At 36.9% G+C, this 22,639-nt stretch overlaps 3 protein-coding genes across 3 annotated transcripts; all 3 read left to right on the top strand.

Moving 5' to 3' along the window:
* Window positions 1-2,430: 2,430 nt before the first annotated feature.
* On the top strand, window positions 2,431-4,762 carry LOC112463177 (keratin, type I cytoskeletal 9-like). The gene is made up of 2 exons (XM_025029374.1): window positions 2,431-2,442; window positions 3,413-4,762. The coding sequence occupies exons 1-2, from the start codon at window positions 2,431-2,433 to the stop codon at window positions 4,760-4,762; spliced, it is 1,362 nt and encodes a 453-aa protein (XP_024885142.1).
* Window positions 4,763-7,673: 2,911 nt separating this feature from the next.
* On the top strand, window positions 7,674-10,510 carry LOC112463176. The gene is made up of 3 exons (XM_025029373.1): window positions 7,674-7,702; window positions 8,275-8,392; window positions 9,005-10,510. The coding sequence occupies exons 1-3, from the start codon at window positions 7,674-7,676 to the stop codon at window positions 10,508-10,510; spliced, it is 1,653 nt and encodes a 550-aa protein (XP_024885141.1).
* Window positions 10,511-17,656: 7,146 nt separating this feature from the next.
* Window positions 17,657-22,075, top strand: LOC112463175. The gene is made up of 7 exons (XM_025029372.1): window positions 17,657-17,788; window positions 18,983-19,267; window positions 19,539-19,815; window positions 20,119-20,363; window positions 20,587-20,982; window positions 21,500-21,711; window positions 21,788-22,075. Exons 1-7 carry the CDS (start codon window positions 17,657-17,659, stop codon window positions 21,870-21,872), a joined length of 1,632 nt encoding a protein of 543 aa, XP_024885140.1. The 3' UTR covers window positions 21,873-22,075.
* The last annotated feature ends 564 nt before the right edge of the window (window positions 22,076-22,639 follow it).

The following is a 22,639-nucleotide window of genomic DNA, read 5'->3' as shown; positions in this document are numbered from 1 at the left end:
AAATATATACAATATTTACAGTCGCCGCATTGTAAATCTTAGCAAACATATAAGTTGAAATTAGCATTTGGATAAATAAGATACAAAACTAATATCCATATTAGAAAAAATTATAAAAATGACATAAAATGATTGCATACATTTTAAATATAATTTTATCAAAATTAAAACTGAGGCATTATCAACTTATCATCCTTATTTTTCTTATCTTCTATCTCTTTTTCGCGGAAGTAGTCCGCGACGATTGTCTTAAGAATTCTCGTAATTCCTTGCCTTTTCAATTGGATGATAGCCGTAAGCAACAGTCTCTTTCTTCATCTTGCTAGTGAAAGTAAAACGATCGAATGTTTTCAGATGCTATAATTTAGCATGTTGGAAGAAGTTAGATGTATTGCTGAGAGAATGGTCACAATTATCTTCTTATGACTGCGTTTATTTCTGTATGTACGATGATATGTTTATTATACAAAAGCGCAAAAACGAGGAACAAGATGTGGTAACTTTTTCATTAATTTTCCTAAACGTTTATTTTACTTTCGAATATCGATCAGCTTTCAATACATGGCAGTAGCTCATCTTTTTTCATACGCGCGGTTCAAAAATATTTGTCAGCGAGGGTCAACATCTTTCACGTCCTAATTCTTTGTAAAAACTGATGAACGAAGCTAACTTGCAAGCATAATACTTGATGTTGCGAGATGTTTATCTTACACTTTCTTGCAATCGATATTAATTGTAAGATAAAGTTCTCTATATTTCTCTAAATCCAGAACACGGAAGGAAATGTTTAATACTGAAGGCAGATACTAAATACGTAGCAAATCTAAGAAACTTTAAAATTTTGTTAAATATTTTGCTTTGTTTTGCTTAAAATGCACGGCGGGGATTTGGCTTTAACTTTTACAATAAATAATGGGATTAGCAGATCTATTTTATTTTTTTGCTGTATCTCTTTCTTACAATTAGATACACTGGTTTTTGCATTTTACGACACAAGACAACTGAATTTCAATAAGTTGATAAAGAGATTTAAAATTTAATTTAAAAAATAAGTATGCTAAAGATAAATTGAATAAATGCACGCACGAGAAAATGCTTTATCTTTTAAACGCAATAATTCGTTTAACAGCGTTTTTTGTCAGTTTGACGTGAGCCGTGAAAACGGCAGTTATAAACGTTCCAGAAAGCTACACGCTGATAGAGTTTAATGCATGAAAGAAACATTACCAGAAATTAAATATCCGGAAGAATAAATAAATAATTAAAATTTGGACAAGAACTATACCGGAATTAAGAATACCGGAAAAGTAGATTTCTAAAATACAAAATTATAATATAATCATTTATAACTATTATTATTTTGCCTTTCACTAAGCGTAATTAATAAAAATAATTGCTAGAATTTATGAGTAATAACGGCACACGTATTATGGCTTAATTCGCGACATATGTTGTACTTACTTTCTTTGGATTTGATGCATCTCTTGCGAGTTCAAATCGAAAGTGAAGAATGCAAAATGATTTAGATATTTTTCTGTGATTCGGGCAAATAATAGCGTTTTCTCTCGATGCTTGACCAGACAGTGCTTCCGCCTGTCTATAGTAATTAATTGCACTGAAGAATAAAACGAAATAAAATATCTTGAAGAAAAAGTGGAATAGAGTGACTCGACACTATAGTAACTCTTATCGCATTGAAATTATAGATCGCCAGTTCTGCAAGAGTGTAGTAATTAAAAACGGCTTAGCGTATCCTACTACCGCTGGCCTTCCGAGATTGTCTTGATTAGGATTGCACGATATCGCGTATGGAAATATACAAGGAAGAATACAAAAGAGCCTGTAATTGAAAATATCCCGAACAGGAAGTACAGTAGGTAGTTGACCTTTAGGTACTTTCTCGAAATGCTTTACAAGTAGGGGAAACAAGAAATAAGGGGCAAAATTTTAATTTGTTACGCAAGAGAAGCGATAAATCTTTTCGAATTTCTTTATGTGTCCACTCGGTTGACACTGTTCGCCAATGAGTTTCGAGTTCCTCTTTTTTTCATTTTTTTTCAGACAGGTTGTTAATTTCTTCGAGAGGATGTTGTAGTTTCTTCTATTTGGCGAGGAAAATATTGCGGAGGAGGATTGAATGGGCTCGCTTTTCACCCATAGGTGAGATCTGATTTGCAAAACACACGCGAGTATTTCCCGCGTCGCAGTTGACTATACTATCTGTGCCAAACGGCGACGATGCGACGCGCTCGACATATCAGCGCGGGGAGCCTTACCTTCACCTAGACCTTTCTTTTGCCGTATGAGAGGGGATCCATGTATAAAACCTTTCTTCTTGCTAGCAATGGCACCAGAGACCATAATATCATTCGACCACTGGCTGCTACCAAGTTACGGGAAAGTTACAAGAGCAACCGCATTTCATCAAGCATGCGGTTTATTGTAAGTATCACATCTTCACGAGTGTTCGCGACAATTTACAGCTTTAATTTCTGTCTATACCAATCAGTGTTCTATTTCTGTGTGTGTTTTATACGTATTATGTCCGTAAAATTACAATTTTTTGCGTGCAAAGTGTTTAACAAAGTCGATGACTGCATTAAAACTTTTTATTTATTAATAAATATTCAGATAAGTAAATATTTAGAAATTATAAAGTTTAATATTGAAGCTTGAAAGCTTACAAGAAATTAATCTCTTAAAATTAAAATTTATAGCAAACAGTTTACACAAAAATATCATTTGCATAAAATTATTATTATAATAAAACCATTTGTGTATTGTAATTTATTTATTAAGTATTATAATAAATTTAATTATGTATATAGTTTATAGCTTTTTAGATCTTTTAGCACTTTTTAATAATTATTAATTATATGTATATATTATCCATAATCTCTAGTTATAGAAGAACTAAGAGAGAATTGAGTTAAACTAATTAATTACCTATTATTACTTAAAATCTTTATACTACATAACATTTTATAAATTTAATGTTAAATTTAAAGCGCTTGTATCTATCTAGTTCAAACTGCAATTAAATACTCTCCTACGAATATTAAACTAAGTGATAATAACACTAATTATTACAATGTAGTTATTATGTAACTGCTCATCTAACCATTGTTAGGTTACATATCACATTAATAATCGACTATTAACTCCAACACTGCATAATTATGTGATTGGTCATTCAATTAATATCCATATACTCCGCTGACTAATTAGAATTGATCTGCTTTTTGTTCAGTTAATACGACTATTCATAGCTTAAGCAGTTTAATTATAATTCGGGTAATTGGCCAACAATTTTGTATTCTACTTTCACGCAAACCGATCAAGCCCATGAAAGTGGGTCACCCTAGAAAGTGATGTACGACGAAGTGCGATAATAACTGATCTGATCGCGTAGGTGTTTCTGGTGGCTTTCGCCTGCGGGGTCTACTGCAATGAAAATCTGCCGTCTCGACTTCTATTGCAGCCGAAGGACAAGCGCGGCACCAACGATCACTCGGTGACTTTCCCGTCGGGATCTTCCTCCTCTTATTCGGCTCCCGTTCACGCGAGTTACGAGATTAGTGGATCGTCTGGTGGCTATGGATCTCTGGGGCACGGTGGCCTCCTCAACTCGGGCGGTTCCATCGGCCACGGATATTCCTTAGCGTCGTCCGGTGGTCTCAGTCTCGGGTCCGGATACCAATCGCCCGGATTGAGCCATAATGGCCTGAGTCACCAGAGTGTCTCTTTGGGCGGACACTCGGCTCAGAGTACCTACTCCGTGCCCAGCATAGCGAGTCTGGGAAGCGGCGGAAGTAGCAACGGACTCTTCACTCCAGCGAAAACCGGTCCCGTTACCTTCGGAGTCCACGGTGGCGGTGGCGCAAGCACATCCGGCTCCAGCTCGTCGAGCAGCGCGCCGGTCTACGCTTCCGGCGGTCACGGACTCTCGGCTTACAGCAACGGAGGGGCATCTAACCTTGGTCTTCAAATCGTTCTGGCACCGCAGCATGGTCTTTCCTCAGGCTCTTCGTCCAGTTACAGTCTTCCTGTTCACTCCGCATCCTCGAGTCCTTCGCACGCTGTAACAGGCGGTTTGATTATCGCCAGTGGTTCACACAGTGGTTCCCCCAGTTACAGTTTCCCAACGTCGGGCATTCACGGAGCATCATCCGCGTACGCTTTTCCAATTAGTTCCGGATCTCATGGAATCTCCGCGTTGTCGTCTAGTGCTGGATCATCCAGTTATCCCGGTTCTTCAGGATCTTATGGCTCCGCCAGCACTCACCCCGGATTCTCGAGCGTATCATCCGGCGGTTCCAACTACGAGCTACCGATTGCCTCGGGATCTTACTCGAACTCGGCATCGTCCAACGCTATCTCACACACGAATTACTTGCCGTCCCATTCGTCTAGCAGCAGCTCCAGCTACTCCAGCCCCAGCGTCTCCTACGCGACACCGAGTATCAGCCACGGAGGCTCTTCCGGTTCCGCTTATCCCGGCGGCGCCGGCGGTGCCTACTCCGTCAGTTCGAACTACGTGGGGGCCGGTTCCAGCCCTATTGTAATTCACACCGGAAGCCATGGTTACACGCCCATGTATTATAGCTCATCTAGCTCCCACGGGACACCCGCGGACTCGCACGGAGCTTACGCTAGCGTAAGTCCGAGATATCTCGGATACGCTCCAGAAACGAAATTTTACAATGTAGGTAGCGCGAAGTATGACACGATCTCGTACTCGGTTCCAAATGGAAAACATTAATATACGTTTTGTAAATTTTTCCATATGTCTTGTCACATTGCCAGGATTCGATAACGGCTTAGGATTATAATTACAAGATCCGTGTTTGGGTCTCGTGACGAACGGGTAATTCAACGTCAAATGCGTCGTAAATTTGAAATTAATAATTACCTAATCTTATGCTGACTCGATCTTGCCATGAAAAGTAGCAATAGTATTTTCAAGGTAGGAGACCACGTATGCTGTTGAGAGTAAAAGTAAAGAAATATACACTTATATTTCTCTACTTTTATACATATATTTAAATTTTCTATTGTACGATTTATATAGCGATAGAAATCTGTACTGTAATCGTACTTAAATTGTTATCTGTATTTATATCTCTGACAGATGTTGTAGTATATTCCTTCCTGTTATCCCTTATCACTGATAATTGTGATTTTTTTGTTACATAGTTTTATATCTCTTTTGTAATAAATGAGTTGATTTTCCAACGCACACCAGAAAACCCACTTTAAATCTTCAAGACTGATCGTGACTGCGATATTGATAAATTAACGATCGGTAATTGATTTAGCGATATTTACGATCGACCGCTCATAAATCTCGAATAGTAAAAATTCAAATTCGAGTTTCTCAAGTCGCGAAGAATATTGCCAATAAATTTCGCCTTCATGTTGCACATTGCACGTAGCGGCGCGCGTAGATGCGCCAATGTTTCGCCTCTTAATGATGATTAAACACGCACTATAATTGAGATGATCAAAGAGATCGGAAAAGTGAAAGTGTATCACGAGATCGACAAGAATAATATAAATTATGATCCTAATTATCTTAATTAATTGCAATTAAATCAGTTGCAATTAAATTATATAGAGCGCTGGTTTACTTTCGCACGTGTTTACAAGTCTATTTTCGCAAATAGTATAGATAATTGATTCGACACGCGCGATGGAAGGTAATACCCGTATCGAAAAACACTTGAATGAATTCTGTCGTGGGCATTGTTGTCCGTCGGAATAATTGATGTATCTGGCAACGACTGGTGCTGCTTCTTCTGCTTTTATCCGCGGCATTACTGTGAAAGTTATTGACCGCACGAACGGCAACGGTATAACCATACATGAAACATAATAAAAGCACAAGTCCGCCCAACGGACAGAAACGGGATCGCTTTTACTCCAAGGCCAGGATGGGTCGGGGTGAGTAAGAGATACCTTTCTAAACCTTTATATATTTATTTGAGAAAGTGATTGCCGGCAGAAACGTTGGCTGGTTAGATTTATTGAACGGCTAATGCACGTAGGAATTGATAATGTAATGTTTAATTTCTTTTTTTCTGATATTACATACATGTATAGATAGCACTAATAACTAGCATTAAAAGTGAAATTATGCAACATAATAAAATAATAAGCAAAAAAATAATATATCCTGTTAGCTTATATTACGTACCGAAAGTGTTACACATGAAGCTCAATGTATCGTTTTATTTAAAATAATAAATAACAAAATTATAATTATTAATATTTATAAAATTAGCAAAATAATTACTAATTAAATATTTTTATTTTACAGCTTTATCTTTCTATTTGACTTATATTGATCTGATATTTTTTATAAATTAAAGAAATTATAAAACAATTTATAACATATAGATTTAATATGTTTTTAATTAATAATTATAGATTAAATATGTTTTTAAACGTTATGTGAAACATTAGCATAGTTTAATTTAATTTAATTTAATTTTAACCTTATATAAATAATGCTACGCCCGATTAAATATCAGGCTGATTAATGGATCGTGGAAATCGCGATCTATCAATCAACAATTTGCACGGCCAAGTGATCGGTTGTTTTCGTTAATCGAGTTTTTTACATGATTACACGGCCAAGGAGATTGACCGCGTAAGAAAGCGACTTTAGTTAGTCGCGCGCGTTATTTCTTTCGCGCATCTGACCCAATTTCTGCTCGTATGCACTGAACACGTGTGTGTGTGTGTGTGTGTGTGTGTGTATACGCACGCCGCGAGGACCGCACGGCACGACGTGACATGACACGAGAGAGCCGTACGTATGACCTGGCTCCTCGGATGTGTAATCCGAGATGTATGACGTCCCCCACGCGTTGCCCAACCCAATCAGGGTATCTCGCAAATATAGAAAACGCAAACGTTTCACTATTTTCTGACTGGTTTTGCGAGAGACACGCTCGGGCTTCTCTCACTCTCATGCCCGACATGGCGAGAGCGGGAAAAGTTCGCTCTTACTCTTCGCGAAGGCGTTCCCCCGGGTGGACCCCGTCACGCATCTCTGACTTGATCTCGGACTTGCGAGTGTCCAGCCTGTCAGGCGACTGGGAGATTCACTTTTGTGACGTACCGACCTGTAATACGAGACCTTTTTTCCAATGAAGTAATTGAACGAGATTCGAGTATGTGCAGCGAGAGGTAATGTAGCAGTTAGCAATAAAGGGATATTTGCGGAAAAATTTTAAACTTATAAGAAGATGGAGTTTGTAGTTGAGTAACGACGATATGTAATGTAAGATTTTCTTTAATTTATTTGTGCTAATTTTTTAAAATCGGTTTCTGAAAAGAAATCTTTCGCATTTTTAATAAACATTTAATAAAAATTTAGAAAAATTAAACCATATATGCTAATATACATATTAATATTATTTATCATGAAACTCTAAAACAGGTTCATCACATTCACATTATTTATTGAGTACTTAACGAGCCGCGTCTTATTAAAGATATATATTTATTTGGTATATGAACCAAGTAAAAACTTGGCACTTTATCTAAATTAAGAGAAATCGACAACGACACCAAGAATTACATTTTCCCGGATGTCGCGAGGACGCAATCGTCCATATCAAATGTTGTTATCACGGATGTGATCTGCCTGATAAAGATATTCGCTGATGGGAGACGGCGCATGGGTGAAAGTAAAGTAAATCGACGTTTTCAAAGGCATACGAGAGCGTCATCGCGAAAGGCGTTGTTCGAGCGAGATTGAAAAGATCTTGCTTGAGGATGCCGGAGGGCGCTCCACTTCCTGGTTCGTTCGATCTTGAGCGGCCATCGTCTTGTTTTCCGACCGGTCACTTTTAGTCAGTCCAACTCGGACTTTCGCGAAAATCATGCGTTGTCAAATATGTTTCAATGGTCGACAAAAATGTTGGTTACATATCGTCACAGTAGCTCAGTTAATAATTATTTAATAATCGTTTGTCTCGCTGGGAGGACACAGAATTTTGCTCGTTTCCTCAAAATGTCCGGTAGAAGATACACGATAGCCCGATATCTATTGCACTACCGGGTAATGACGGATCAGCCTGTCACATTCGCCATTTGACGGCGATCGAACGGCATTCTATACATTTTCACTGCGCCGTCGAAGCGTGCACTATCACTTCCAGTTGCCTATATGTAAGAGCAGAGAAATGTTAAACTAGTTTCCGCAATTTTTCCGGTGGCCGGGTATAAAGGAGAAATTCAATGTCGGCCGATGTGTCATTAAAGGTGGAACCGTCGCGTTGGTCTGATCTGCAAAATTGCTAGTGTGGACAAGGTGCCGGATAAAATAACGATTAAACGGAAGATAGCATATAGCTTCGTAGCCAATCTCCGACGGCAACAGGTGAACTGCAGCGGAGATGGAACGACTGATTAGTATAAACTGTTATACTAATTGTAATAAATGTGTTAATTAAATGTAAAAGATTCCGTATTTTATTTAATGCTATTGTATTTAATGCTAATTAAACATGGTGTCTGATTCTTTTTACACGGTCTAATTATAGACAGGTATTTTAAGGAAACTTTATGTTTTAAAATGCTTTTAAATGTAATGATATATATATTTATATTTTTGTTCCGAGAGTTTTCGTTTTTATTGTACATATATATATGCATCAAACCAATTATAATATAATAAAAAATATTTTAAATTATTTATTAACAAAGAAATAGAACTTGCATATAAATATGATATTATTATTTAAATGTATTTTTTCACATATTGATTATATTATAATAACAAATACTGAGAATTATATTTTTACACATAATTATATAATACTTATATTAATTATATATTGATAGATATTACAAAATAATTGTAATGGTATCTTTTACTAATGCAACAATAAAAAAATATATGTATATAATTTATTTTTAATTGATATAATTATATATAAAATTGGCAATTGTGTATTTTATTAAATATATGAATACAAATGTTTAATTACAGATACTGCTCTGCTTGCTGTCACCAGCAATTTTCGCTCGGCCACAGAATCCTAATGACGAGCCATTTCTACCGATACATCCGATCTACCCTTACAGCCTTAAATTATTTAAGCGAGGCACCGAGGGAGAAGCAAACTCTCAATTAACATCGGAACTGTACGCGCCGAAAGTCGACGCCAAGGACACCTACAGCTCCAGCTACAGCAGCAATTACCAAAGGGCTTCTTCTTATCCCGATAATAATCCGTATCTCACAAACAGCACACCCTCATACGTCTATCCCTCGTACCACAACAGCGGCGAGGCCTATGTCTACGCTAACGTGCCGTATCCCGCCTATAATTCATATCCCGCCTCGTACGCGGTGAATCCGGCGTCGTATCCAGTGCCGTCGTATCCAAACTATTACTACCAGCCGCCCTATTACTACCCTCATTACTTCACTCACGCCCTGTTCCTGCCACCGCCGCCGCCGCCGCCGTCGTCGTCAGGGATCGACTATCGCGAGACATCGCAAGTTCCCGTTGCGGAGGGCGATAAGCAGGACGCGGATAAAAAGGGTGAGAGAGCGAACGTGGACGGGACGAGCCAAAACGCGCCTCAGTTCGTGGACGGCGGAAACTACATAGCCGGAAACTCGCGGGACCTCGACGTGCAATCCAGCACGTACAAATTGGCCAGTCCGTACAACCAACTCGCGGGAGTTCAAGTGAAAAATCTGAATCTGCCGATTTCCTTGCCGAGGACGACGTATGGAGTCATCAACGTAGGGGGGCAGTCTGTAAGTCCGGATTATTCGCTGCCCACTGCGTACGTCAGGGCTCAGCAGGTTGAGCAGATGACTAGCCAGGCGTTGGCCGATCTACTGGCGCAGAACGCGCGACAGCAATCCGGTCATTCCTATGAGAATAGCAGGGACACTCTGAACTATGCCAACGATGGATCGTACGAGAACCAGGGTGCTTACAATCCAAACGCGCCGTCGTACATGATTCTTTCAGACGCGAGGAGCAAAACCGGCGGTGTCACCTACGTGATCGATTCCGTCGGAATCGCCAAAGTCAATGGGGAACAAATGAAGCAGCAGGGCGCGTCGTCTCAGAAAGCTTCGAGTAAGAATGCAAAGTACTCGAACGCTTACGCTCAAAAACCGGCGTCGCGGAATCATTCTCAAGCAGCGACGTACATATCGCCCGAAAGTAATCATCGCGCTCGCGTGAGCAGCAATCAATCGGCAGGTCAATCTGTCAAATACGGCAATTATGACGCGTCGCAGAGTTACGGCGGCACTTACAGTCAGTCCGGCAACAAGCAGGAACAGAATTACGGGACGTATCAGAGTCAGCCGGGTTCTTATCAGAGTGAAGGTTTCGTTGTCGCTCCTCAGACACCTCGATTGCACAGTTATCAGTACTCCGCTTACGAGTCGGATCAGGTGCAGCAGCCGCAGCAAGATGAGACCAATACTAACAGCGGCACTTTTGGAACTAAACAATTTAAAGGATAAAATACAGCAAACGCAATCAAACTGAAGAACTGGTGCTATTTATACACATAAGATGTACTGTTTTTTTCTTGTTATTTTCTTCTTGTTGTTGAATTGACGCGGCTTCTTTTAGTCCTAGCAAATTAAATAATTAATTGTATAGAGCATCTCGGATATCAAACACTGTTTTTATATTTATTATTGTACCGATTATTTACAAAAAGAGTTAAGTTAAGATTTTGCGATCAATTTTTTATATTATATGTTTTAATGTTAATTATTTTACCCTTAGTTAAATTCCAAAATTACAAATCAAAATATTAATTTTTTATTATATATAAGACTATAAAATAAATTTCCTTTATAATTTAAAATATAATGAAATTCATCTACCTTTATTTTCAATCTATTCTTTTGATTTGACGTATCCACAGATAAATAACAGATAATATGAGGAGTATCCATAAGGAGTTAATGATTTTAAAGAAAGATTTTAATCTATAGAGTTGTGAGTAAATGTCTGAATTGCTTAAAAGGTTTAAAATTCAAAGTTGAATTGTAAATAAAAATATTGTTGTAAAATATGACTAATTAAATGCTTTTAAATAAAATATCTGATATAAATAAAAATTATGTAAATAATTTGAAATAATATTAAATTTTGCTTGAAATATTGCAAATTTTTCGTAACATCTTTGTCTATTCCAATTTCACTTAAAGCATAAATCCCATAATTAAAACTCCTTATAAATAAGTATTGTTCTGTATATTATAACATTTTTATATTTATGCGCCGTGTTATGTTCTTTTGTATCTAATGAGAAAATTACGAGTTAATTATAACGATTTCTTTCTTTATATTGCAAAACAGAAAAAAACACGCTTGTACATTTCATATATATACACTTTCACTCCCTAATTCACTAATTGTAAGTTAAACAAAATCTGTTTTTAAATCAATATTATTCGTCTAACATTATTGATAGCTGCAAGTCAAAAAATAAAAACTTGACAACCTAACAGGCGCTAATGTTCCGAATGATTTATTTTAGCATCAATCGCTAAATGAAAGGCAAGCTCATAGATGTATGCACAAGATTGTTCCTTAATACGATTACTTATATCATCTCTTCGATCCAGCTTGGTACTTTCTTTCTCTCATGTGAGCGGCGACTGTCGCTTTTATGTTACCGCGAAAACGCGAGAGATGTTAATCTTTTAAAATTTACGAGACGCGTGAAAAGAACGCGAAACCTGTACCTGTTTTGCAAAAGCCTTTTAGCATTGCAGAGCGAGTCTTTTTTAGAGCAAAAAGTCACATTGTCGCATTGGACCTGATCCGCTCTGATCCGACAATGAGGATCCTATTAACTTTACGACCTATATACATATATTTTAAATACGCGTTTTAGTCACTAATATTATAATAAGCGATCCTTTATGCTGCCTTTGACGTTTGCACTCCTTTCTCTTCGGTGTAAGTACTGCAAACCGGTTTCCCTTTTGTGTTTATTTTTGTACTTTACTTTCGTTCGATGAGCGACAGCTTCCTGCTTCTTTTCTACCGTGTTCCTTTCAACGTAATTATATACACGTCATCACAAACTGCGATGTACGTGAAAATCTGGCGGATTAAGACGCGGAAATTTACACGGACGAGGCAATTTTGAAGGTTTACCATGTCATTAAGATAATATGCTTTACGCGGCGCGCTACATAATTAAAACACGTACAATAGAAAGCTCTTATTTTCTATTTCTATGTATCGGCATGTTGCGAACAATGATTTTTATGTTTGTTTTCTGAATATAGCGCATTTATTACTTAATATAAATGTTTAAAGTTTATTTTACACAATCTATTTAACTTGCGTCTGATTTTGACATATAATTATTTATATAACTGCATATATATATTATACAGTTTTATTTATGTGCACATTTTAATAGTACATATTTTTTATATACGTGTATTCTGATTATTCAAGTATTTTTTATATATGCAATACTTAACATTAGATTTCTATTTGATTCTGGCACAACTTACTTAGATCGTCTAAAGTCAATCAATTATCACTAAGTAAGCAGATAAATTTAAAATTACATAATAATATATTGTCCTCGCCGTTTTAGATGATTGTAGAAAGTTAATATGTGAAAGAAGCCGATGTAAATTACAGATGCACCGCGACGATGGACGATGTGTGACTGCTTTATCTTGAAATTCTATGAGAATATGGGACGGCGCGCTACCTTTTCTCTACCGGTGATGAATCCCCCGTCTCTAATTAATTCCGCGCTCGCCAATTAATTTCGTTATGAGCTTTTCTGCGCGCCGTTGCTCCGCACGTCCTTTATTTAGCGCGGCGCTAATTGAACGTTTAAGATATTTTCCGTCTTTTGTACGGTATCGTCTTAACATGGAATCACGGCCGCGGCGCTGGAAAACGGAAGAAATCCGGATCACGGCAAATGTCCGGTAAGATCTACCGGATGAGGCGTGCCGGCCGCGATGGAAAGCGGAAGTAAGGTCTCGTAACCGGTCTGCTTGAACCGGCACGTCGATGGACCGTGTGAATGAGATAAGAAACGTTCACTATTTCCTTTTAAGTTTCACGAAACTACGCCGCTCATATATGAGTACTCGGTCATCCATATCTTTTTTTAGTTCATTCTCGTATCTTTCTTCCTGATGAGAATGTGTAAAAATATCTGGAAGTAAAGGTCCAACTAATATTGTAAAATATTTCTTCGAACATGTTTAATTACATATCTAAAATTAGGGAACTAATGCAAATATCTTTTTCATCTCTTGTAAAACACACGGTTGTATGCATAGAATTAATAAATTTGACGGAATTGCATGTTTCATGCGGAATGCAATAAGTCTTGACGCCAATCTTGATGCGGATATCGTGGCAGATGAGTGAGAGCTGCGCTCGGCGCGCCGTTTTGCTTTATTTTGTTCATTTCACGGCGCGCTCGTGCATACGCTGATGGTGTCTGGAATAAAATCAGATGGACCAAGCCTGTTACTTTCACGCGCGGCGACTCGATCTCGATTGATAATATACGGCGACCCGAAAGTTCGAAGCGCATAAGCGCCTCGCCTGTATAAACGGATAAACAAGGCTGCAGCTTTTGGCGACAGTGGTAGAAAGTCTCATATTCACACGCATGTGTAAGGACATTCATTACTGTAACCGTTATTGTAAGCGTTATTTTCTCTTTATGTTTATGAGCCGTCACGCGTCATGCGAGCCGACAACCGAGCTATCTGCATTATTCCGATAAGATTCCGATCCAGAGAACGTTGCATCGAAAAAAATGTTATAGCACTCTTCTTAATTTATGTAGAAAATGTGTTACTCTATATTTGGCACTCTTCTGCAATTGTGTACTACTTACTCGGTTTCCCTGACTCCGACAAGTAGATTGCATGCGGTGCGATGATTATTTTTATTGCATTTTTTAAATGGTTTATATTTCCGGTTTATATTTCCGCATTTTCTCTTCTAAGTTAATAAATTACCGTCATAACATCGTAATAAATTTAGTACTAATCTTAAATAAATTTAAGATTATATTACTAAATTTTGGCCATGCAAAACAACCACAGAGTTATAGATACTTAGAGAGTTATATACATGTATTATAGTAATAATAGAAAAAATTGTTCGTAATTCTTTTCTGCATATCGGAGAGAGCTGCAGATTTTTTATCCTTTATTTTACTTTCAGAGAAAAGTTCGAGCAATGATTTAAAAAAAGTAATTTCGATCGATTAATTTATTGCAGCGTCTTCGAGATAGATAAAAGAAAAAAAGAATTTTTAGGAAAGCATACTTTACTACTTAAAGATTTCTAATATCCGCCAATTTCCCAGCCTCACTTAATGAGAGAGAGAGAGATGCGCATGCAAATGACGATCGTTACTTGCGAATGATGATCGTATGCGAATGATAATATAATCGATCGAGTGAATTTCGAAAGCGGACATGCGACGGTCAATTCGAGCAAACATAAAAAACGCGCTAATCGCGAACGGACAGCTAATCGTAGGCGAATCCGGGTATGATCAAATTCGAGAAAGCGATCGGCCGGAAAGGTCGAATATTTGCATTTTTTGTTGTCGCTTCGTCGTAAATATGAGAAACTGCGTTCCAATCGGCGCGGCGGCGCGTCGTCAATGTAACGAGTCTAGTTTACTTCCTCGTTTTTCTCCACCCTTTCGCACGCGTTTCGTCGGAGGTCGGAGGCGCCGGTTTCGCGCGGTCCGAGAAAGTTTTCTGACTCGAGGTTGCAGGTAATTCGTCTCAAGTGCAGCGTCGTTTGACGCAATAGCGGGCGATCGGTATAAGGTTTGTAATCCACACCCATGACCACCGTAGAAAGTCCCGGTCCTCCTCCCTCTCTTCAGCCTCTTCCTCATCATTATCTTCCGCTTTAGCAGGTGGAACACACCTGGGTGTGTATGTCCGAGGAAAGGGTCGGGCCTTTGTGCGACTCGAACAGCGGAACGTTTCCACTTCTACATCAGGGAGAAAGAGAGAGCAACAAAGATATTGCGAGTCATTACGAGGCCTCCTTTCCATCCTCGCGATCCTTTCCCTTCCGTGACTCCCGACTGCATCGATCACCCATTCCCGTCAGGAATCTATGCAAGAAAAGCCGCTCTCCACCCCCTTCTCTTTCCGCTTCTTCGATCCGGAGCCCTTTTCCCCATTGTCTGCGACAGAATGGAGCGAGCGAGCGATGGCTTTTCCATTTAGGAATTTTCAGGAACACCTCGCCACGCGATCGTCGCGATAAGCGGTAGTTCGCCCGGATGACTTGTCGGGTAACCGTTATCGCTCAAATTCGATCGGATGAACGGCAGGAATGGTGTTCTGATGTTCAATGCGATTTTTTGCATCATTTTAATACAATCTCGCGAGCTGTAGTCGAGAACACCTTCACCAATTACGTCGTTTAATACGAGAATGATTTATTGTTAGATCTAATCATGAAAATTAAGAGAAATATGAACTTGAACGTATCATCGATCTTACAGAATGAAGTACTAGATAGCAAATTCTACATGTGAGAGATTAGCATGATTAATTACTTACGCGTTGTGCCTATTAATTTTGTAGAGATTTGTTTATCGAACGTACATATTTTGCAAACATATACTGGCTGCAATTTATAAATCATAAAGAACTTGGCATAGTGATTGTATTAAAATTATGTTACAAATTATATGAAATTTTAAAAAAGTAAAAATTAGTATAACCCGATAACTTATCACCAGCGTAAGTTTCAATGAGTTATTGTAAAATACATATCAGATTTATATGAATACCGAAGATATATCGCCGCCTTTTGAATTAAACAATCAGATCGCATGTCCAAATCTCACAACTCAATCTTGCATGCAACTATTAGACACGCAGTGGTGAGAATAATCCACTTTTCCACAAGTGCGTATGCCGTATGCCATTATATCGTTCAATAATCGGAAACCGCCACTTCCTATCAGATCACATCGATCATTCTCTCTATTGTTCGCAGAAGACACTGACGTTGGCGCTTGTTTCTCATTATGCAGAACTTGAATTAATAAACGGTAGATTGTATCGAGAATTGTGATGAATATTATACTTACCTGGATAATAACGAGCTCCAACAATTTCTATTAAATTTCTATCAAATATTAATTAAAGTTCTTTCAAAAATAATATTTTATTATACTAAAATTTAGTTCGTAATATTAACTTTTAGCGAGCATATAATTTTCGTTAAACTTTTTACATATCATCGAATTTATATAATATATCATTAAACAAAAACAAAATGAAAGAGTTATTGTAATTAAAACATATGTTGGAGGACGATTATAATCGTACGTAAAACTTTTCGTACATATTAACGCTATACAAAATAATTTTCGCATTTGTATATTTAATTCATATTCTATAGGAATGTAAATCAGTAAAGCTGTATATCATTTGATCTGTTTATTTGCAAATTGTGGTTAGTGCGAGATCGATTGAAACGCACCGACTCGACCAATTAGGAGTTTAATGAACCAAATAATTGGGCATGGTAATTAGCGCGATTTAACGGCTTCAAAAAATCTGGGGAGCAATTTACGTGAAGATTATGAGTGTCGATAACGCTACTACCAGGCACTTAACGCACTTTATTCTGCGTCGAACGCAATCGGATAGCCGAGACCACCGCGATCGCACGAACGACGTGCGTGGAAATGACGATAATGATTAAGTACGTGAAGCTCATTTCTGGTTTGATCACCTCAATGATATATCACGTTCCCAGGAGATTGCGTTTTAATAATCGACTTTTTCCCGCCTGTTAATCTCGTACTAACGACACGGCATCTTCGACGCGTTTCTTTCTACGAAAAGATTAGTTTTCTGCCGTTTATCTGATGGATGCAAAATGAATCGTTCCAAGCAAATTAACGTTTCCTTATAATCAATATTAATCACACTTACATGAAATCATGATCTTCTTATTTTGCATCTCGGCACATTCTTGAATAGAATGTACGTGCAGTTAACGTCAATTAATTTCATTTTAATCATTATTTTTCTATCTAATTTGAATACCATGAGTATGATATAAAATTTGAGTATTAAAAAGTAATATTCTGCTTAAAACTCTAGTCACATTTCCATTTTTATAAAGTCCACTTTAAATAATCTATTTTAATTCACTTCAGATTTCGAGATAGGATTTTATTTGTAATTTTATATACCGTATATTTTAATGCAAACACATTTACGTATTTTAATATTATATTATTTTTTTATTTTAATTTATTTTATATTGTATTTTATATAATTTAATTTTTCAAATTCCTTTGTATTACGCAACACATAAAATTATGCATAAAATTATATTTTGTCAGATACCACAGATCTCTATAATGAACTTGACATAATATTTTATTAAAAAACAATTACTGACATTATTTCTGAAGCAATTATTTCTGAAAATAATTACAAAAGTTTAAAAATAATTATTGTGAGATGTAAATAACTTAGGAATGTAGCGTTTTCGAGACACGTGTTAGTCTTTCTCTGAAATGAGATCCAGTCGTATATTCTCAAAAAAATTGAGGAAGTAATTTAAGGAATATCTTCACTTTTACTCGTGTCATGATGGTATTCTATATTCCGTGGACCACCGACACGGATTATCACACACGCTTTAATCAAGAAGTGAAGTGTAGCTCGACAGGAGATACATCTGGTAGGGATAAAGGCTATATAAGAGAACGCACGTCTGATTCGGTTTTATAGTAGAGCTAAGTCCTTTGTGTCGTGTCTGTATTTTTTTTTTATAATATATATATTTGCAACATGGTAAGTATGCCCCCGTTATATAGATGTTTCCACTTCAATATTTTAGTGAGATAATACCGCACATTATATAACTGCCACGAAAAAGAAATGCATAACGTCGCTAACAAAGAGGAGAGAAGATCGAGTTTTGTAACAGAGTTTCATATTGATTCCCATAAAAGGATATCACAAATAAAATTATTGTGTGAAGAATTTGCTTCTAGAGAAATATATAAAACAAATTTTGTACGGAAACTATTTTTTGTACAACAAAATAAAAAAATGTTCCGTCGTCAGTAATACGTTCTATTAAATTGAGAAATAGCTGGAGTAATATTTCAAAGTTTCGTTATAAATTTTTAAAAGCGCGTAGCTTTTCCTGGTACATGACACACTGTAATGTATGCCTGAAAATTCGTTTAGAGATAAAAAAAAAAGATAGAGAGAGAAATGTACATGCATGCATGTGACGATACACGTGTACGAGGGAGGGAGCGGCCCGCCCGCCGGTGGCGGGATAACACAATCTATATAAGAGTGGTCCATGCCGGATGTTTGACCCAGAACTTCACGTGCAGTGAAAGTGTGCCCGGTGCAAATACGTTTTTGCCGGAAACGATAATGGTGAACACACAATATAATAATTAACCACTAAAGCGCGTAATCGCTAATCGCTTCGTAGCCCGATTATTATTACGCATTGTTTATTAGGGATTATTAATTTGTTCCTCTTACATTTCTTTGTACATCTACGAATTAATCGCATTAAACTTTTATAAATCATCGTAGTTGCATGATGAACTCGACAAGAAGATTTCTTAAGCAGTTAATTTCGCGATTTTTCTTGAATCATATTTCTTGAAATTTATTGAGTTCAACTTTCAACACAATTTAATATCATTAATGCTTTTTCTAAATACACGTTTAAATATAATGATATATTTCTCTTCTAATATGCGTCAAGAAAGCAATTAACATTTTTACTTACACGACACATGCCAATCAAGCTATTTGTATTTCATGCGAAAGTCATTAGTCAATGTTATACTTATACTAGAAACTTATAGATTATTGCAGGTTTATGCACAATTGGATGACGAATTAAAAAGAAAAAAGAAAATGAAAGGACACAATAGAGAATAGCTGACGGACAGTAATTTTAACTTTCTCTTTCGATTACAGAAAATCTATTTAATATTGGGTCTGCTGGTAACAGCGGCGTATGCCGAGAAGAAAATTAATTTAGAAGATATAGAGAGAGATAATCTGAGGGCGGAGGGTAAGCCTGAGAGCATCCGGACTGATGAGACGAAATATACCGCCAAGCCCAATCAGCAGCAGCAGTATCAAATACCAAGCCAATATAATACTTTGAGTCATTCCGAACTGTACATCCCACCTCAGCGACTTCAGGATATAAAATATAGCGTAAGATATTAATTAAATGTTGCAGTACGGAACTTTAAGAGTTTTTACTTCCTTTTAGTTACGTTCCAATAACAGATATAAAAATTTTTATATCAGATAAATTTTATAATATGCTATCATACAGTATATGCGTGCATATAATATAGAAAATAATATTAAAAAAGAAAATAGTTATATCTGTAAAATACCAATATACAATTTTATCGACTATATAAAATAACGCTGTTTTCGTTTATTAACTCTTTTGTCTTCTTCGTTTTGTTATCGTTAGGAGGTACCACCTGAAGAATACAGTCAACCTAATCAATACTCTGTACACGAAGCACAATATAAACAGCCGAGCCAAATTCTGCCACAGCAAAATATTCCGCCGGCACAATATTACGGCGGATATCAACAACAAGTAGAAATAGCAGCCAAAGGCATTGCTCCTATCGCCTTCGAATCTCAGAAATTAAACTACCAACCGGAAATACCAGTGGGCAACTACATTCAAAGTGTTCAACAGAAAGCAGTCACGGAAAAATACACGAAAGCTGTCAATAAAGGTAAAGGACACAAACAAAATGCTTCTAATATTTCTCTATTCTTTAAAATATTCAAGAATTTTTTTGAATAATAATATTTATACTACAGAGCATACTTTAATTACGTTACAAAATTATAAATTAACAATAAAATGAAAATGCTGTAACGATATTTAAATATTTAGAAAAATATAATAAGTGTTTAGAAGTCTATTGTCAAAAAAGAAGAAAAGAAGATAAAATTACTTAATAGAAATAAAATATTTACCTCGATAATTATTGAAAAAAGAATTAAAAAATGAATTATGTGTTTTTACTTTGCAGAACCTCTTTACATCGACGTTCCGGTGACACAATTGCTTCCCTATTATCCCTATTATCCCTTGGATAGTAATCCTTTAGTGGGTTTAAAAGGTGCCGGATTGGCGCAACCTCCGTTACAGTTAGCCAGCAACGCGGCTCAACAAATTTCCATACCCATATATGCCTCCGTGTACAATCAGAAACAATTGATCCCTCCCTTACAACCATCTTACTCTACTGCCGGGCCGGTGACGTTCACGACCAAGGTAAGAGAGTTTAATTTCCGCGAATGTAACTTTCTTAATGAATTGCATTTTTGTGCAAATGATTATTGTAGCAATAATGTCGCAATATCGTGATTAAGAGTGAAACGCTAAACTTTCTTCCTGCATAGTAAACATATTCGTGAATATTTTAGCATCGATTTAAACTGGTCGCACGATCGGAGCTATCTTTTCTGTTTCACTCGTCAGATCGTGAATATTTTAGGCGCCGAAAGGATCGACTTACGCAATCCCAAGTATACCGAAAAAGAAGCTCAGCTCGTCCACCCTGACGACACCCTTGTACGCGCAACCCCAGCAGTCGCTCGCTCAAGGAAAGACCCTGTTGCACACGCAAGCTTACATCACGCCTTCGCAGCCGCAGTATGTGCAGCAATTAGTTTACACGCAGCCTGGCATAGCTTACAGCGATCCCGCTGCCGCTTACAGCGATTTTTACGCTCGTCTACCAGCCTACATTCAGGATAACTACCTTCGCGGACAGTTGAATCAATATCAGACGCAGCAACAGCTGTACATCGCACCGACAATCGGTCACGAGGCGCCGAAGGAAGTCCTGCAGGAGCAGATCAGCCAGGACCAGCCGCAGAACTATATCAAGGTTGGTAGATGTGATAGATTCCAGTGTCATAACTGATATTTCACTCAGCGTGATTTATAGCTTGCGTGACTACGTTACATTTATCAGAAATCGGTGTTTTGTAATGGAAATGACAGTTTTACATAACTGTCGCTTTACCCGCCGGAGTTATAATTAGATATTTAAATTAGCATCGTTAACAGGATGTCATTGCTATCTAATTAGCATAGTTTAATTACCTCTGTCGCCGCGCTACTACATGCCGTCTACGATATTTGTTTTCCATTAGCACTTTTACTTTAATGCAATAAAGAAACGTATGATATTTTCTATAAAATAATGTAGTATATTTTTTATGAAAAAAAAAATAATAAATCACACATCCTGACTTAAAATATAGAATTTTTTTTGTTTCTTTATTGTAAATATATATTTGCAATATCCTGCAGGATTACTTGCTCAGAGCTCTCTTTTATAATTATCGTCTCATTTCACGCAACACAGAAACTATAACTTTGTTTAATGTGTTTTTGAACAGGTGCCTGACGAGCCCAAAACTCATTTCATACCGCCTCAGTTTCCTCCGCATGACTTCAAAGCCGGTAGTACACAACTGGAACCTATTCGGGGCTCCTTCGAAGACGAGCAGGCCTTGTTGCAAGTGCAAGATCACTCCTTGCCCTCGGAGCCGAGGTCGTTACTTGACACATACATTCCAAGCAAAGTCATTGCTGCACAGGACATAGCCAGGTATGATAGAGTGAGTAATAAAAATGCCAGAGTGCCTCTTATTACTGTAATTACTGCCATAACTATATTGTTATAGATACAGAGAAAGACCAATAAAGCTGGAAGGGGGCTTTCTCCCGTCGAAAGTGAACTTCGCTCTTAAGAAGCGCAAATCCGAGTGAATCGCCGTAAGTGGCATGACGATTGACGAATGTCATATACACAAGGGTCAGTACAGTTTGAAAACTTAATTACTAGCGATCACATACGACGACCGAGGCGTATCAGGACGGACATCGAAGATGTGTCGTTTGAACAGAGGTCGGCGGCGTCATCGCATCTAGTCTTTCATCGAAGATCATGCAAAAGCCTTTTTATACTGTTCTCTTTTACGTTTGTAAAGACGCGTTCAGTAAACGACAAATACTTTGTTTACGATTTTTCAATAAAATTTAAAATGAAAAACACAGCTGGTGATATCTTTCCTCCAACTTGTAAAATAAGATACAGAAATATGTGTTAGAATTTGTTAATTATGCATATATTCTATCAACTTTAATAATTATGATATAATTTTACATAAAACTATTTTTTTTTATTTAGAAGTAACTATTTCTTACATATTATAAAATGTTTCTTACGCATATAACGGCAACTAAAAGATTGTGTAAATATAAATTTTAAATATTTTTTCGTTAAATATTTACTTGTGAGTAACATTATTTCTAACCACCAAATTAAAATATTTTTTTTATATTTAATTCTTATATTTAGTATTCTTCTTATTCTTATACCTAATATTTATATATTTAATTTATTTTTTACACTGTTACATATTTAATAATCAGATAGTTAAATTTATTAATTAAAATCATAAAACTATTTTTTTAAATGCAATATTTTTCAAATTTAATATCTTCTTTATTGTATTATTATAATTTGAAGAAGA

Source organism: Temnothorax curvispinosus, unplaced genomic scaffold, assembly GCF_003070985.1.
Source record: "Temnothorax curvispinosus isolate PA1 unplaced genomic scaffold, ASM307098v1 QBEX01013120.1, whole genome shotgun sequence".
NCBI lineage: Eukaryota > Metazoa > Arthropoda > Insecta > Hymenoptera > Formicidae > Temnothorax > Temnothorax curvispinosus.
This window is presented reverse-complemented; position numbering and strand designations above follow the sequence as displayed.